Here is a 12859-nt window from a genome sequence, read left to right as displayed (position 1 = left end):
GAACATCAGAGAAAACGAACTTCGAGCGATGTGAAGACCAATCTAATCTGGTATTGGACAGCAGAGAATTAATTCTATAAAATGAAATCACTGCTATCAAAATGATTGCTGCAGCGTATTTGAAAGACATTTAAGGAAAATAGTTCATCCATATTGCAAACCTTGTCAAAGTCAAAGAAATGTTTGTGAAAACCCTTGTCCAATAGTTCCCATTGCCGATTCGCTAACCGGAAGGAATAGTCATTGCTTGACATAGGAAATTCAACTCTCTGAAATCAATCCATAAAAAGCCTTAGAAAATATGGAGAACAAACTAAGTAAAACAAAATAATTTGACAAAATAGAGAAATTGAGGTACAAAACTCAAAGAAATATAAGCGTACTCACTTTTGGATGTGCAAATTCATTGCCCATGAAGTTTAGATAAGCACCTCCGCTCGTTGTGAAAGTAATTAGTTTGATAATCTGAAATGCATTGAGGAAATTGACAACAGATATTTGTACCATGAAGTTTAGCTATTTAACATCTTGAAAGTAAAGTAATGGTCGGCTAAGTACAGAATAGTCAACCCCACCACAAAGATCAAAACTCATGCCCCATCAAGAGCGCTCAGTAGAGCTTGCTGCCGCAGGCTGCGGCTGCAGCTGCGACAGCAGCTACAGGAGCTAGCGCAGCCAGTTAGAAGTTTCTACTGCGCTGAAGTCTGAACCGAGACAAATACAGCTGCAACAACTAAGGTCATCGTTCAGGGCGTATGGACTTTGCTTCTTTCCAACTGCAGCTGCAGCTACTTACACCTAGATTGACACAGCATATATCTAGGTGCATAGCAAAATTTATGTACCTAAAAAGGCCAAAACAACCTATAACTTGGGACAAAGGGAGTGGGTAGTCAACCAGAAATACAAATTGAAAGAGAGAATTCAACCTATACATTTTGCCCCTTCTACTGACAGTTTCTGAGGACAGGCGAGTGTGATTTACTAAACCATAAAATCATAATATAAGTAATGTAAGCATACTATATTTGACAATTTTCATCATTTGTTATTAAACAATTCACATACCAAGTCATGCAAGCAAGAGTTAGCTAAGATAAGATATACTATGAAAATGATGACAATTGTAATTCATCGCATGGTAAGTAACTGGAGCCAGGCATATTTAATATTAACGAGGTCGTGTGATCATGAACGGAAGTAGGAAGAAACACATACTTTCAGCAATGAAGCTTCCATCAAACCATCATCAACAGAACGAATTGAGAACTTTCCAGAATTAAGAATTATTTCAGCGAAAGACTTGCGTCCTGATATGGACTGTATCAAAAAAGTCAAATGTGAGAATTCAATCACAAAATAACCACTAGAAACAAAATTCCAGTATTATGCAAAGGAAAAGGTCCAATTTAGTAACCTCAAGTATATGCTAGGTCCAAATAACCCCCTAAACTATTAAAAAGTCTACTTAACCCCTTGTTTCTACTAACCCAGATCAAATCACACCTTTGACACATCTTTGAATTTAGATTTGCTAATTAAGCTGATTTTAAAACGGGTTTTGTTGACTGGATTGCCACGTTGGTGGCATACGTGGCAACTATGTTTAGGTCCAGGACACCCCTTCCCCACCAATGCGCAACAAATCCAACATTTCAGCTCTACCGCTCCCCATCTTGCTCTATGTTTCTTGCCTGTGCTTGGCTCCGTTGCTGCCAGACACAAAGGCGGCGGTGCTCCCATTGCCATGTCGTCCGTGCGCCTGCGCTACTGGCAGCCCGTGCCCGTGTGCTGCTGCTGCTGCCGCTGGCGACGGCAGCGGTGGCTGCGCAGCACATGGGCTTCTGGGCCTTTGCGCAGCACCTGGGTTTGTGTCGCCGCCGCCACGGCATGATGCGCAGTGCACAGACTGCCAGCCTTTTTGTGGCACCTTGTACCACGTCATGTTGGAGCGAAGCAGGATAGGATGCAGATGTGTTGGACGATGGCTGATTTTATTCAATGAGTAACCATCAAAATTAAATTTGCCTCCAAAGTGAAATCTCATGCAGTATCTCCATTGGGTCCATATCCCCCTGTCCAAAATTGCAACAAAAAAGTATCTGTACAGAAAATTTGAAGTTTATACCACCCTCAGACATCAAGTGCAGAGTCTGCAACTACACCTCTCAGCAATAGCAGACAACAATTGCATGTCCGAATCTGCTATCTCCCATTCAGGACAAGAACAAGTATCTATGTATTCAAAACCTAGCCACCAAAGTAACAGGGAACATCAAATTTGAAGCGCACACTGACTTGGGAAACACACCTGACTGTCGTGTTTCTAGCTGATCAACTTGTCTGCTCCTTGATCAATCGCCGCTCGCCTGGTTGATCTTTCCACTGGCGTAGAAACCAGAAATGGTGAGATAGAGGCCGCCGCTCGTAACCTAGCAACGGGAGATTAAGGAGGTGACGCACAGGAGGCAGGGGGTGTCCTGGACCTAAACATAGTTGCCACTTAGGCCACGAATGTGGCAATCCAGTCAGCAAAACTAGTATTAAAACCAGCTTTATTAGCAAATCCGGACTCAAAGACGTGTCAAAGGTGTGATTTGATCTGGGATAGTAGAAACAAGGGGTTAAGTAGACCTTTTAATAGTTTAGGGGGTTAGGTTGGACCTAGCATATAATTGAGGGTACTAAATTGGTCTTTTTCCTTACGCAAAATTAAACAAGGGCTCAATTATTTCACACACAAATAAACATAGATGGACTGACTAATTTGCAGTACCTAAATGGTTGCAAATGGATGTCAACCATTTTTTTCTCGAACACGCAGGAGAGCTGCGTATCAATATATTAAGAAGAAAGAATATCAACCATCACATAAACCTTGCTAAGCATGAAAACAAGATGATCATGATTTGACTAAAGTTAGATAAACAAGATGATCATGACACTTAGGTGGTCAAGGGTAAAAGGGAAATGCATTTGCATGGCTATAGGATTGTAGAATAAACCAGATATCCAAGCATTACTGCGTTTCACTCCAGAAAGCAAAGAAAACGAAATGCAAGAGGAACATATAGCAGGTTCATATCCATTCTACAACAAGAATCAAGTATTGCACAATCTGATCTACAATTTTTTAAAAAGATAGATAGCACATAACAAATGCAACTGGCAGCAGGTTATGCTGTGGAATAATGTAATATTAAAAAAATCAAACCACTGTCCAACTTTTGAAATAGATTATCTTTAACTTTCGTAAGGCAATTTAGAACACAAGACCAGCCAGTGTATTCACATTTTTCTAGATCATTACAACAAAACAAGTTTGATAACATCGTAGAAAAATAATATTTAGTTTCATTATGCGAACTGATGAAAGATATATGTTAATAAACATGTAGAAAATAAATACGATTAATTAAGCTCCAAAGAGGTATATTCTAACCCATTTGTATAAACACCAAAAGAAATCTAATATGCAAGCTACATTGTTAACTATAGCAATTTGTAGGAGACCAATAAAAGGAGTTCCCCCGCTTATATTGTCGTGGTTCCCAACATATGGACATGAAGCGCGCTTTACACGTCTGCCCATGTTAATGACGGGAATAATTGCTCTATACCTCCAACCCTAGATGGGTGGGTATATATAGAACCTATACATGGGCCTCTAGATGGGCCTCTATACACATGGGCTCAATATACTCCAACACCCCCCCCCCCCCCCCCCCGCAGTCTGAACTACCGGCGCAGCGGTGTTCAAGACTGGACAACAAGAAAGCTAACACCCACCCGCAGTCTGAACAACCGACGCAGCGGTATTCAAGACTGGACAAGATGAGAGTACAAAGGGCAAATACTACCCCCCCTAAGCCACAACTACCCACCGGCTACGTTGAGACTGGATCGAAACTCCGAGAAGGTCGAGGAGGGCAGGCCCTTGGTGAAGATGTCAGCAAACTGGGAGGTAGTCGGGACATGGAGTACCCGAACATCACCAATGGCGACTCTGTCGCGCACGAAGTGTAGGTCGATCTTCACGTGCTTCGTCCGCTGATGCTGGACGGGGTTGGTGGAGAGATACACGGCGCTGACGTTGTCGCAGTAGACGAGCGTACTCTTGACGAGCGGGCTGTGGAGCTCCGCCAAGAGCTGTCGTAGCCAGGACGCCTCCGCCACACCGTTAGCGACAGCCCGGTACTCCGCCTCGGCACTGGAGCGGGAGACAACCGGCTGCCGCTTGGACGACCAGGAGACCAGGTTGCCGCCCAGGAAGACGGCGTAGCCGGAGGTGGAGCGACGAGTGTCCGGGCAGCCAACCCAGTCAGCGTCGGTGTAGACCACCAGCTCAGCAGAGGACGAGCGGTGAAGTACCAGGCCGAGGTCCACAATGCCACGGACGTACCGGAGGAGACGCTTCAGCGCAGGAAGGTGTGACTCCCGGGGATCATGCATGTGGAGACAGACCTGCTGAACAGCATAGGTGAGGTACTGCAAAGCGCCGGCCAGACTCCGGTAGGCAGTAGGATCAGCCACCGGATCACCCAGATCAGCAGACAGCTTCGCCTGAGTGTCGACTGGAGTGGAGCAGGGCTTGCAATCAGTCATCCCAGCCCGCTCCAGAATATCGAGGGCGTACTGCCGCTGGTGAAGAAAAAGACCAGACGGGCGAGGCTCAACAGTGACGTCCAAGAAGTGGTGGAGCTGACCGAGATCCTTCATAGCGAACTCCTGCTGCAGAGAGGAGATGACACTCTGAAGCAACTGCTGACTGGAAGCTGTGAGCACAATGTCATCGACATATAGCAGCAGATATGCCGTCTCATCCCCACGGCAGTAGATGAAGAGAGACGTGTCAGACTTGGCCTCGGTGAACCCCAGTGTCAGCAAGAACGTGGCGAATCGAGAGTACCAAGCCCGTGGAGCCTGCTTCAGTCCATAGAGAGACTTGTTGAGCCGGCAGACCATATCCGGACGACTCGAGTCCACAAATCCCGCAGGCTGAGAGTAGTAAAGTCTCGGACAATGTGCCGTGAAGAAACGCATTCTTCACGTCCAGCTGGTGCACAGGCCAAGTGCGCGAGAGCGCAAACGAGAGGACCGTGCGCACCGTAGCGGGCTTCACGACCGGGCTGAAGGTCTCATCATAGTCCACACCAGGCCGCTGAGTGAACCTCCGGAGAACCCAGCGAGCCTTGTAGCGCTCCAGCGTGCCGTCAGCCCGACGCTTATGCGTCCAGATCCACTTGCCAGTCACCATATTGCAACCAGACGGACGCGGCATGAGGTCCCACGTCTGGTTGGCAAGAAGAGTCGCGTACTCCTCTTCCATCGCGCGACGCCAGTGAGGATCCGCCAAGACGTCGCGAACAGAGGAGGGTACCGGAGAGACCCGCGGCTCTCCCTCGGTGGCGGAGAGAGTAGCGGCCTGGGACGCTATCCGCCGAGTCACCATGGGATGGATATGTCGAGGATCCCGATGGATGACCGGCGGGTGGTACACCTCCGGCTCGGCTCGAGAGGGAGCCGGAGGAGGCGGCGGCGGCGAAGGCTCCGGTGTCGGCGTCGCAGGAGCCTCTGGAGAAGGAGGTGGCACCGGTGTCGACGCCGAACGACGCCGGTACACCTGCACCGGCTCAGCGTACCGCTGCGGCGCCGGGTTTGGCGCCGAGCGACGCCGATACACCTGCACTGGCTGAGCGTACCGCTCAGGTGCAGGAGAAGGCACCGGGGCCGCGCGTGGCGCAGCGGGAGACACCGGTTCCGTGCGCGGCACGACCGGAGGTCCGGGGGCCGCGCGTGGAGCGACCGCGGGCAACGGGGCCGCGCTCGGCGCAGCAGGGATCACCGGAAGCGGTGCCGGTGCGCCGGGAAAACCTGCAGGAAAAGGACAGACAGGTAACGGTGGCTGAACCACCGGGTCAGTCGGAAACAGAGACGCCAGCTCGGGATGAGAAGAAAGTGTGGAGGTGGAGTAGGGGAAATACAATTCGTCGAAGACGACGTGTCGGGAGATCAGAACGCGGCGAGATGTGAGGTCAAAGCATCGGTACCCCTTGTGGTCACGGGAGTACCCGAGGAACACACAACGAGTCGAGCGGGGCGCCAGCTTGTGAGAAGCGGTGGCGGAGGTGTTAGGGTAACACGCACACCCGAAGACCCGAAGGTGGTCGTAGCGAGGAGGGGTACCGAAAAGAGCGTGGTGTGGAGTGAGAGTAGGAGAAGCAGTGGACGGAAGGCGGTTGAGCAGGTAGGAGGCGGTGTGGAGGCTCTCAGCCCAGAAGCGCGGGGGAGAGAAGCCTGGATCAGAAGGGTGCGCACGACGTCGTTCGTCGTGCGAATCATCCGCTCAGCCTTGCCGTTCTGAGGAGAGGTATACAGACAAGACATACGCAGCTGAACACCCCGAGACAGGAAGAAAGACCGGGAGGTGGAGTTATCGAACTCTCGCCCGTTGTCACACTGGACGGCCTTAACGGTGAGGTCGAACTGAGTGGACACCCAGGCAAAGAAGTGGAGGAGGGTGGGGAAGGTCTCAGACTTGGCGCGCAAAGGGAAAGTCCAAGAGTAATAAGAAAAATCATCAACAATGACCAGATAATATCTATAGCCTGACATGCTGAGTACAGGAGATGTCCACAGGTCACAGTGAATGAGATCAAAAGCATGCGTAGCATGCGAAGAAGAAAAAGAAAAAGGGAGTCTAACATGACGACCTAACTGGCACGCATGACAGAGGTGCTCAGCAGGAGCCCTAGTACATGGAACATCGGTACTACGGCGGAGCTGAGCCAAAACGTCGCGGCCGGGGTGACCAAGCCGGCGGTGCCAGGTGGTAGAAGAAGGCGTCACGGCAAAAGCAGAAGACGAAGAAGCCGAAGGTGAGGCAGCGGAAGCAGGAAGCCGAAGAGTGTAAAGGGGCCACGGGCTGTCACATCGGAGGAGCGGACGCCGGGAAGCCGAATCCTTCACAGTAAGACCAGAGGAGTCAAATTCGATAGAACAGTTGTCAGCAGTAAACTGGCGAATAGAAAGAAGGTTGTGAACCATTTGAGGAGCAACAAGAACATTAGGAAGTCGAGGAGCAGAACCCACGGCGGTGACAGGAAGGCAAGACCCATCACCAACCATGATAGAAGAAGGACAAGAGGGGTGTGGGGGTCGGACAGAAGAGAGGATAGCAGCATCGGGAGTGGTGCGGAACGAGGCGCCCGAGTCGGCGATCCACTCGGTGCTGGTCGGCGACGTCAGTCCCATGGTACTGAAAGACTGCGACAGAGCGGCCTAGTCCCACCCCCCAGGCCAGGTCGGCTGCTAAATGGGCTGAGCGGGCGGGGTCCAGAACGGCGCGAAGAGTGGAGCAGCGCCAGTGAACATGGCCGCCGGCTGGAGCTGAGGACGAGGCCCCCCTCCCGGACCCTGGAACGGCCACATCGAGATGCGCCCTGACCATGGGTTGCTGAAGGATGGCCAGGGCGTACCTCCAGCGGCAGGGGCAGGAGCGGGAGCCGGAGCCGGTGTCGGCGCGCCCCGACGGCCCCCACCCGCACCGGTGCTACCAGAAGCAGGGCCACCAGTGCCACCACCACCACCCCGTCGCCGGCGACGTCCACGCCCCCCCCCCCCCCCCCCCCGCCCCCCTCCTCCGGTCTGCCCGGCGGGAGCAGCACCAAGGAGGAAGGTGGCAGGAGCAGCGGAGGAGGCCAGTGGAGTAGCAACGAGCGCGGCGGGGGTGGGCGAGGACGATCCAGGCGCGAGACCCCTGGTGATCTCCTCGAGGGCGAGGTCGTCCCGGACCTGCAGGAAGGTGGGGAAAGGCCTCTAGCGGGCGATCCAGCCCTTCAGGTGGTCGTAGGTGCTGCTCAGTCCCCATAGGACATTGAGCACCAAGACCCGATCGGACACCGGATCCCCGAGGTCGTGAAGAGCATCGGCCATGCTCTTCATCCGCCGGCAGTACTCACCGACGAAGAGGTCCCCCTGCACGAAGGTGCGGAAGGTGGCGTCGAGCTGGAGGGCGCGGTGCTCGGCGTTGCCGAGGAACTGCCCCTCGAGCGCCACCCAGGCCTACCGCGCGGTGCCGCCGTGAGTCCTGACGAGGTCCTGAAGATCCAGGGAGATGGTCCCGAAGATCCAGGACAGGGCGACGCTGTCGAGGCGCAGCCACGTCACGTCACGTGCCTCGATCGGCGAGTCGACGAGGACGTGGTCGTCGAGGGTGTAGCGGCGGAGGGTGAGGAGGACCTGGTCCCGCCAGCGGCCGTAGGAGGAGGACGCGGTGTCGAGGACGGAGACCAGGGCCCTGATGTTCTGGACGCCGGCGGCCTGGAGGTGGAGCTGGGTGACCATGGGGTCGGTCGGGTCGTACCGGGGTCCAGAACCAGCGGGCGGGGCCTGGTGGGAGGAAGAGGCGCCGTGCTCGGGGTCGACGGGCTGGCCGGAGGAGTCGCGGAGGAAGCGCTCCGCCTCGGCGACCCGGAGGGCGAGGGCGTCGGTCGTGGCGCGCTCGCGCTCCCAGGCGAGGGCAGCCACGCGGACCCACTCCTGGGCCGCCGAAGCTTCCGACTTGGCGGCGAGGAGTGCCGCAGCGAGAGCGGCGTCGGCCTGCTGACCACGGAAGGCGGTGGCGGAGAGCGGCGCATCCATGGGAGGCATCCCGAGCTCGGGCCACGTGGGATCGGCGGCGGCCGCGGCGGCTGCGGGCTGCTTGCCAGCAACGATCGCGGCTCGGTGGGCGGTGACGGCGGCAGCAGCGGCGACGGCGTCGTCCTGAGCGACGTCAGAAGGCCCACCCGCACCCGCGCCCGCGCCAAGAACGTCCTGGGCGGCGGCGGCAGTGGTCTGGGCGGCTGCGGCGGCCGCAGGCCCTACCTGTGCGGCGGCGGCGGCCCCACCCGCGGCTGCGGCGGCGCCAGGACCCGCCGGGGCGGCAAGGGCGGCAGCCCCAGGGCGGATCGGAGCGGGAGGCCCGCGTCGGCGGCCGCCCGCGGCTGCGCCTGCGCCGGGAGGACCCGCGCCGGTGGGTGCAGTCATCGCGACGGCGGCGTACGGCGGCCGCGGGCCTCCCCGAGCCCCGAGCGCGGCAGCAGCAGGGGAGGAAAAGGGCCAGGCGGCGGCGGCGGCGCCCAGCGCGCCCGGCGCAGGGCCCCCTGCGCCCGGAGCAGAGGAGGGAGGGAGAGGAGGGAAGGAGGAGAGGGGAAGGGAGGGGGCCGGCGGCGGCGGCAGCTACGGGCTGCGTGGGTGGGAGGGAGAGAGGAAAGAGAAAACCCTAACCCTAGGCTAATGATACCATAATGACGGGAATAATTGCTATCTTCCTCCAACCCTAGATGGGTGGGTATATATAGAACTTATACATGGGTCTCTATACACATGGGCTCAATATACTCCAACAGATTATATAAGAGTACATTGCTTATGGGCAAGTAGCCTCCCTTATAGATAAGCAGTCAGGATTATTGAAGATATCCCAATATACTCTAACACGCGTGTTTGGTTGCCTGTACATTGGGCTTAGCCAGGCCAGCCTAATGCAATAAAGGCCTCTTGGCCAGGCTTAGCTAGTACACTCAAATTGTGTGTACTAACTTGACCAGGCTATGCGCAGCCACCTTTGGCCAAGCTGAACGGTTCCCCTCACCCCCTCCGTTGTTACCGCCGCACGCCTCCATTCTCCCGTCACCTAATGAGTCGTCGCCGGCATGCGGCTCGTCGAGGAAGAGGAACTCGAGGAATGGTGCCGAGTGTGTGCCGTCCGATTTGAGTTCCCCTCCATGGATAGAGACACGAAACATCGACGTTGTGCTTTCCGATTTGAGTTCCCCTCCATGGACTGAGACCTGAATCAGCAACTTTCTAGGATGGAGATGGAGATGGAGATGGAGATGGAGCCGACCGTGTGGCTAGAGGAGGGGGGCATGTTGTCGTGCACTCCTGCTAGTGCTTAGCCCATGGGCGCGCTATGCCTAGACCACTATGGCTTGGAGGTGGAGGTGATTGGTGGTGGATTTCATTGTCGTGTGCTGCTCAACTCATGCTCAAGCAAGGAGCCAAGGAAGTACCAGATGGAAGCTGCTGGAGCTCTCGTGCTTGGATTGAAGGGGGAGCAGCATAGGATTGAGAAAGGAAGAGAGAGGGAGGAGCTCAAGCTGCTTGGATTGGAGGAAACTCAAAAGCGGGAAACAGCTATGCTTTGCCGATTGGAGAGGCTAGCAAAGGGAAAGAGAGAAGCAGAGACGGGATGGAGCGCTGGGGCTGCTCTGATTGCTAGCTTTCTCGTTCGGGGTTCTTGGAGGTGATGGTGGGAGCTGTTGCTACTAGCTTCTTTGACATGCTACTGCTGTGATGAGTGGCACCCATGCTTGGCAGTGTACACATGGCCGCACGCATCGGCGCTCTCGGGGACAACAACTAGCTTCGCCACATACACGGAGGAAGATGAGCTCTCGACGAGGAAGGAATTCGCGGGTGGCGGTGCTCGATTAGGCCACCCTGGGTCTCAATTATTGGCGGCAGAGTTCTGTTTGGACGCACTGAAATTCAATTGGACCATGCCAGGTCTAGATCCCTCTTGCTCTGCTCCAGAACCTGCGTCTTCTCAACGAAGTTGGCCGCCACGGCAGTAACACTAGCATAGTCGGTGGTGGAAGCAAGCAAACATTCAGAGAGGTGATGGGCTTACCACTCCACTTAACGGAGGTGATGCTATCCAATGTGAACCAGGAAACCAAACGTACCAAAACCAAACTAAGCTTCGTTGACGTAGGCAATCAAACATGAGCTAATATACTAGTAGGGACAGAATTGGACTAGCCTGGCTTAAATTTTAAGCCTGGCTAGCTTAGCCAGGACAACCAAACACACCCGTAATGAACAAGTGATTGTAAAAAAATGGATATGCAAGAGCATGCGGCCCCAATTTCTGAAATTGGCTATTTTTTTCTAAAAATAATATGTTTGGTTTCCACGATTACATAGAAGTTTTTCCCTATTCAGAAACCAGAACAAAATTAATGAAACTATGATTACCTGGTTATGATTCTCAACATACGAGAGCATATTCTGATTTCTGCTTACTAATACTTTCATAATCTGCAAAAATAATTTGACAGCCAACAGAAGAAAAATATGATATTGGAAGAAAAAAGGAACTGAAAATATTACTAAGTCATTGAGAAATGTATTTTATAAATGTATTAGCGCTTAAAAATAAGATGAAAGGATGGGGCTAGTAACAGTAGCACCACAACCCTCAGTGGCTCGATTTTCAAGCTGGCGGTGTTTGACTCTCAAAAGCAACCTAAGGAAACACGCAAGGGATTCTACCTCCTTGGTTCTCCTTGAATGACTGCGTCTTCGATGGCGCTAATCCTAATGTCACTAGTTCTGCAGTCAGTAGCAAATGAGAGCATCCTTTGGTGCTCAGCTGGAGCCCATGTGCTCCATGAGTTTCTGCCAAGCTAGCTTAACCTGGACGTTTAGTCGAAATAGGTGATCTTGTCGTTTAACTTTTTAGTATTGACTGTTAGCAAGTTAGGACTCTCTCTAGCCTGGACTCTAGCCTGGGCACCACGGCTGGTTGCCTGGCTTGTCCCTCGCACACACAGGCCCGATCGGCATCTCCCTCAGGATTCTGTTTCTATAAATCCAGTTGGTTGAGATAGTCTTGATCGGTCCTATATATTGTAACCTGAATCTTCAGTTGAATACAACCCGATTGCGTGAATTCATCTGCTATCATTGACGCGCATGTAACTAGTTTTATACGGGGTGTGTGGGGGTGGGGGTGGTGGGGGGCTGGGTTTTGAAGGGATCCTTGTGACCCTTTCTTTGTATATTTATTCTCTCTTCTTAATGAGATGAAAGTAGCTCTACTGCATTTTGAAGAAAAAAAAGGATAAAATTCCTCAAGGAACTAAAAGGGCACTTCCTTGCAATATATCTTCCAGATAGATAGTGGCATGCAAAAATGTCTCAATAGTATGCAAACCTTACTCATGCTCCATTCTTGCTCGGGAACATTTTCAAGATGCCACAACCACATTTCTGGAACAGAAAGATTGACACAGTAGTCAAATCCCAATCCACCTTGAGTTGTTAGCTCGCACAACCCAGGATAAAATGTTGCCTACATAAACAAAACAATATAGAAGTTCTATTGCAAACAATGCAGCAAAAAGCTGGAGAAATAATCATTTGATTTTCAAATATTATCTATTGATTAGGTGACTAAGAAAAGTAACCGACACTGCATTAACACCATACACAAGCCTCTTGATTTTAAAATCAGCTAGCACCAAGTTTAACGTGGGTAATCATCGTATCTCTACCAAACTGCATATCTAAGTCCAAGAAGTATGTTTATATGAAAATAAATACAGGTGAGAGAAGCAACTTACATCTTCGGCAATTGTTATGATATCTGGATGAAGATCATGTAACATTTCGTTTGCAAGAATTAGATATATCAGTGCATCCTTGTCAACATACTGATTGCAATACCTAAAATTAACATTTTGGTGAGCATTCATGTTTGTAGCAACAATGGGAGCTATTTTCATAAACAATAGTAGGCAGTGCTTGTGAAGAAAATAAAGAACATTACAAAGGATGAAAATTGAAACAGTGGATAGCATCATAAGGCACATGATCAAAATGACTTGATGGGCTCCCGAGTAAGATTCAGATTTCTATTCTTCTTCCTCCACCTCCTTGTTCCAACTTCTCTCTCCCTCATTTTTCTGTCCACCTACTCATCTGGCAACCTCAAAACTGCACGTCCCTCTCTGTTCCCTTCCGTTTGTGTGCTTTTGTGTGACCAATGAGAAGTGTTTTACCTTTCTGACCAATCAAAAGGCAGAGG

At 52.1% G+C, this 12859-nt stretch overlaps 1 protein-coding gene across 14 annotated transcripts in view; it reads right to left on the bottom strand.

The window, feature by feature from the left end:
* Nucleotides 1-12859, bottom strand: part of LOC120703462 (1,4-alpha-glucan-branching enzyme 3, chloroplastic/amyloplastic-like) — a 48583-nt gene that overhangs the window by 19035 nt on the left and 16689 nt on the right. For 4 of the 14 annotated variants that reach the window (XM_039987555.1, XM_039987558.1, XM_039987557.1 and 1 more), the window contains exons 11-16: nucleotides 12396-12498; nucleotides 11987-12124; nucleotides 11026-11088; nucleotides 1219-1320; nucleotides 388-465; nucleotides 162-269 (exon numbers count right to left, since the gene is read on the bottom strand). In XM_039987555.1, the coding sequence (XP_039843489.1) occupies nucleotides 162-269; nucleotides 388-465; nucleotides 1219-1320; nucleotides 11026-11088; nucleotides 11987-12124; nucleotides 12396-12498 (592 nt within the window). Of the gene's footprint in view, nucleotides 1-161; nucleotides 270-387; nucleotides 466-1218; nucleotides 1321-1891; nucleotides 2076-2311; nucleotides 2503-2776; nucleotides 2830-2857; nucleotides 3033-11025; nucleotides 11089-11986; nucleotides 12125-12395; nucleotides 12499-12859 lie in introns of those variants that run through there. The other 10 variants (XM_039987564.1, XM_039987563.1, XM_039987562.1 and 7 more) reach the window with 10 other exon arrangements.

This window comes from Panicum virgatum, chromosome 4K, assembly GCF_016808335.1.
Source record: "Panicum virgatum strain AP13 chromosome 4K, P.virgatum_v5, whole genome shotgun sequence".
Taxonomy (NCBI): Eukaryota; Viridiplantae; Streptophyta; class Magnoliopsida; order Poales; family Poaceae; genus Panicum; species Panicum virgatum.
Note: the sequence above shows the minus strand (reverse complement) of the source record. Positions and strands in the feature narration are given on the sequence as shown.